This window comes from Trypanosoma equiperdum (genome assembly GCF_001457755.1).
Source record: "Trypanosoma equiperdum strain OVI genome assembly, contig: ctg_158, whole genome shotgun sequence".
NCBI classification, from domain to species: domain Eukaryota; phylum Euglenozoa; class Kinetoplastea; order Trypanosomatida; family Trypanosomatidae; genus Trypanosoma; species Trypanosoma equiperdum.
In genome coordinates this window covers 25,895-29,212 of record NW_027123604.1, presented here as the reverse complement: position 1 = coordinate 29,212, position 3,318 = coordinate 25,895, and the positions used below count along the sequence as shown (strand labels likewise).

The following is a 3,318-nucleotide window of genomic DNA, read 5'->3' as shown; positions in this document are numbered from 1 at the left end:
AAAAAAAAAAGAAAAGGGAGAACAAAAGGCGAAATTGTTCCTTTTCCGTGCGCAATAGACTGGCCGCGTATTCTTCGAGCGGTTTCAGTAGCACAAATGATTCCTTCTTTTTCCTTTGTTTCTAATTTTTTTTTTCTGTTCGTTATATTCCTCTTCCTACTTTCATTTCTTTTTTCTCTTCCTCTCTTCCACCTCCCCTCCGTCCATACCACATTATACCCTTCCTCTTTTCAGATAAACCAATTCTGCAGCTTAACTACTATAGTCTTACTAGATTAATATATATATATATGATTAAATAATTGCATGTTTCTCGGCCTTTTTTGTCTTTTGTCTGACCGTTTTTCCCTTTTTTTTTTTCCTCCCTCTTCTTTCCTTCTTTTTCCTTCTATACTTTCTCGTGTAGCCCTGTTATGGTTGCTGTTTGGATCCTTTAGACCCTCCGACACGTCTCTCAGCTTTTTTTTTCCTCCTGCCGCTCCGCCCCACCCCCTTTTCCGCCACGACTGCCTTCTTTAAAACTTCTCCATCTTTTTCCCCCTCGTCTCTCATCATTGCTTTTTGTTCTGCCCTTTCATTACCGATATTATTATTATTATTATTATTGGTGTTGTTGTTTCTGATGCTGCTGCTGCGTTCATTTTCCGCCCCCTCAATCCCATTCTCTCATAAAATACACGTAAATGTAAGTGTCCCCCAACGAAACTCCACTAGCCATTTTTTTTTCTTTTCTTTTCTTTTTGTTTTTCGTGTATTTTGTCCTCTGTTCTCATTGTTTCTCGAGATGATGTCAACACGAGGTGCAAATAATAATAATAATAATAATAATAACAACAATAATAATAATAACACCCATCAAGATCATTTGAACAGATTCCAATCGTTAGCTTCTTCTCTCCCCTGCCCTTTTGATTCACTGGCACTCACCTTCCGGTTACCATCATTGGTTTGAAAACAGTTATTGCGGCAACGGTAAATATGTCATAACGCCTTCTCTCTCTTAACTGCATCTCCGTGGTAAGAAATTATAGCGTGATCAATTGGACGGAGAGGGGTTTTAAAAAAAAAAAAGAAAGAAACATGAGAAGAACAAAACCAAATAGCAACCGAATAGGAAGATGGGTGAGTCAGAGAAGAAATCAAGGACAAAAGGTAGAGGTAATGGGACAGGAAAGAGAAAAAGGAGATATGGGCTTCAGAAAGAGGGTTCCATCAACACAACGATACCTTGCTCACCGTTACCATGTCACACAACTACTCTTGTTGATTTTTTTTTTAAAGAAAAGGGAAAGGGAAAAAAAAACGAAGCATTGTTAACGTTATTTCTTTTTCCTGGTTCATTTGGACTACTACACCTTATTATAGCGCTGTGAAGGGGATTTAAAAAAAGAAACAACAACAATAATAATAATAATAACCCCCGGCACAGTCGCGTGCCGAACACTACAATTTTTCAGAATTTGGGCTTCAGTCCCTTACGCGGTCGTCACGCACGCGGGGCCGCTCCCCCTCACGCGGGTACCTTCGGCGTGATGGACTGCGACTTCGGTCACGGCCCCGTTCCCGCTCCCGTGTGAATCGCTTGGGACTGCGACTGCGAGTTCGACTGCGACTGCGGCTGCGGCTGCGGCGTCGGTGCCGGCGTTCGTACGAGGGTGAGCGGGACCGGGAACGGGGCCGCCTCCTGTCGTATTCACCACCCACACGACGGTCATTGTAAGGAGGCCTTCTGCCAACATCCCCTCGTCTGTCACCACCCATAGGACCCATGTAATAACCACCAGGAGGTGCATGTCCCATACGTCCCATTGCGCCCATATTACCCCCACGGTTGCGGTCGTACGAGCCGGGCTGCATGCGACAATCCCTCGCCATGTGACCCGGACGACCGCAGGTGCGGCAGGTTGGCTCACCACGGCACTGAGTGGCAACGTGACCCTCTTTATTACATTTGAAGCACCGTTGTCGCTGACGCCTCTCAATCTGCACACGGTGCCCATCCATCTCCGTACCGTCCATCTGAATGGCAGCCGCACAGGCACTTTCGTCTGCGAAACCAACAAAGGCGAACATCTTCCTTTCATGAATAAAAATATCCACCGGCTCGCCAACTGCCGCGAAAAAATTGCGAATAGAGTTCTCTGTTACATCTGGTGGAAGGTTCTTGACGACGACCTTCATCTCCAGTTGACTCTCCCGACTCACTGTCCGCTTGAGCTCGACATTAATGATGGTGCCGTTGAGTTCTGTGCCGGTCATTTTTAGAGCAGCTTCAACAGCTTCGCGGCTGTCAAACCCAACAAAGGCGTAGCGACGACGGGGTTCCAGAAAGAAATCCAAAATAGTACCTGCGCTTTGAAACATATTCCGTAGTTGCTGTTCCGTTGCGTCATCAGGAAGGTGACGTACAGCAACCTTGTAGTCGTCACGAAAGCGTTTCTGCTTATTGCTTTCCTCTGTATTTCCCGTATCCGACAGGCCATCACGATTTGCCCCATTGGAGACCTCTCCCGCGGCATCCTCAGCAGAACCCGCCCCCGCGCCGTCTGCCTGCGGAACATCCTCCGTCGTCTTTTCCACGGCCTCCACTTTCAGTGTTACTCCAACATCGAATTCACAACCATCCATTCTTAGAGCTTCCGCGTAATCGTCTTGGTTCTTGTAGGAAACTGTCGCCTCCGTCCCAGCGACGCTGCATTCCGTCACTTCACCAAAGCGGGTAAAAAATTCACGAACCGCGTCGTCGGCGGTTCCGTCGGCAAGTCCAGCCACCCGAAGGGTATATTGTTGCATGCTGTTTTTTACCGTTGACTGCTTTTCTCCTGCCTACCACTTAATTACCCTTTCCCCCCTTCTTCTGAATGGTTTTCGTTACAGGTACCCACCACCTAACCACCTTCTTCGATTAAAATGGATATACCTCTCCAGCAAAGAGTAGCAATTATCTACTCTTTTTCTTTTTTTAAAAAAAAAAGTTTGTTTTTCCCTTTTTTAAATTTTTTTTCCTTTCCTGACGCAGTGTATATCTGTAAGATTACGCGTACCCCAGATACCTTTCCTGCGTTTTATGTTTCCGCTTTGGTATCCGCCGTGTGAAGGAAAACGCGAAACGGCCTCGTTCTTTGAGTTCCTTTTTTGGGGTGGGAGGGGAAAGCTTCTTTCCCTTTCGTCTTCTTCCTTTCTGTTTTTGTCGTCGTCTCGAGACTCCTCCTCCGTTGCCTAATCAACAATATTGATAATAATGTTGTTCCTTCAGTAATAATGTCCGACAGACTAACGCACCTCTAAGCTTAGCTCTGCGCCAAATCAGAACTACTA

At 46.0% G+C, this 3,318-nt stretch overlaps 1 protein-coding gene across 1 annotated transcript; it reads right to left on the bottom strand.

Annotated features, from left to right (window-relative positions):
- Positions 1-1,467: 1,467 nt before the first annotated feature.
- Positions 1,468-2,793, bottom strand: TEOVI_000036300 (RNA-binding protein, putative; the record flags this gene model as incomplete). Its single annotated transcript, XM_067222222.1, has 1 exon — positions 1,468-2,793. The coding sequence occupies one exon, from the start codon at positions 2,791-2,793 to the stop codon at positions 1,468-1,470; it is 1,326 nt and encodes a 441-aa protein (XP_067078323.1).
- Positions 2,794-3,318: the final 525 nt, after the last annotated feature.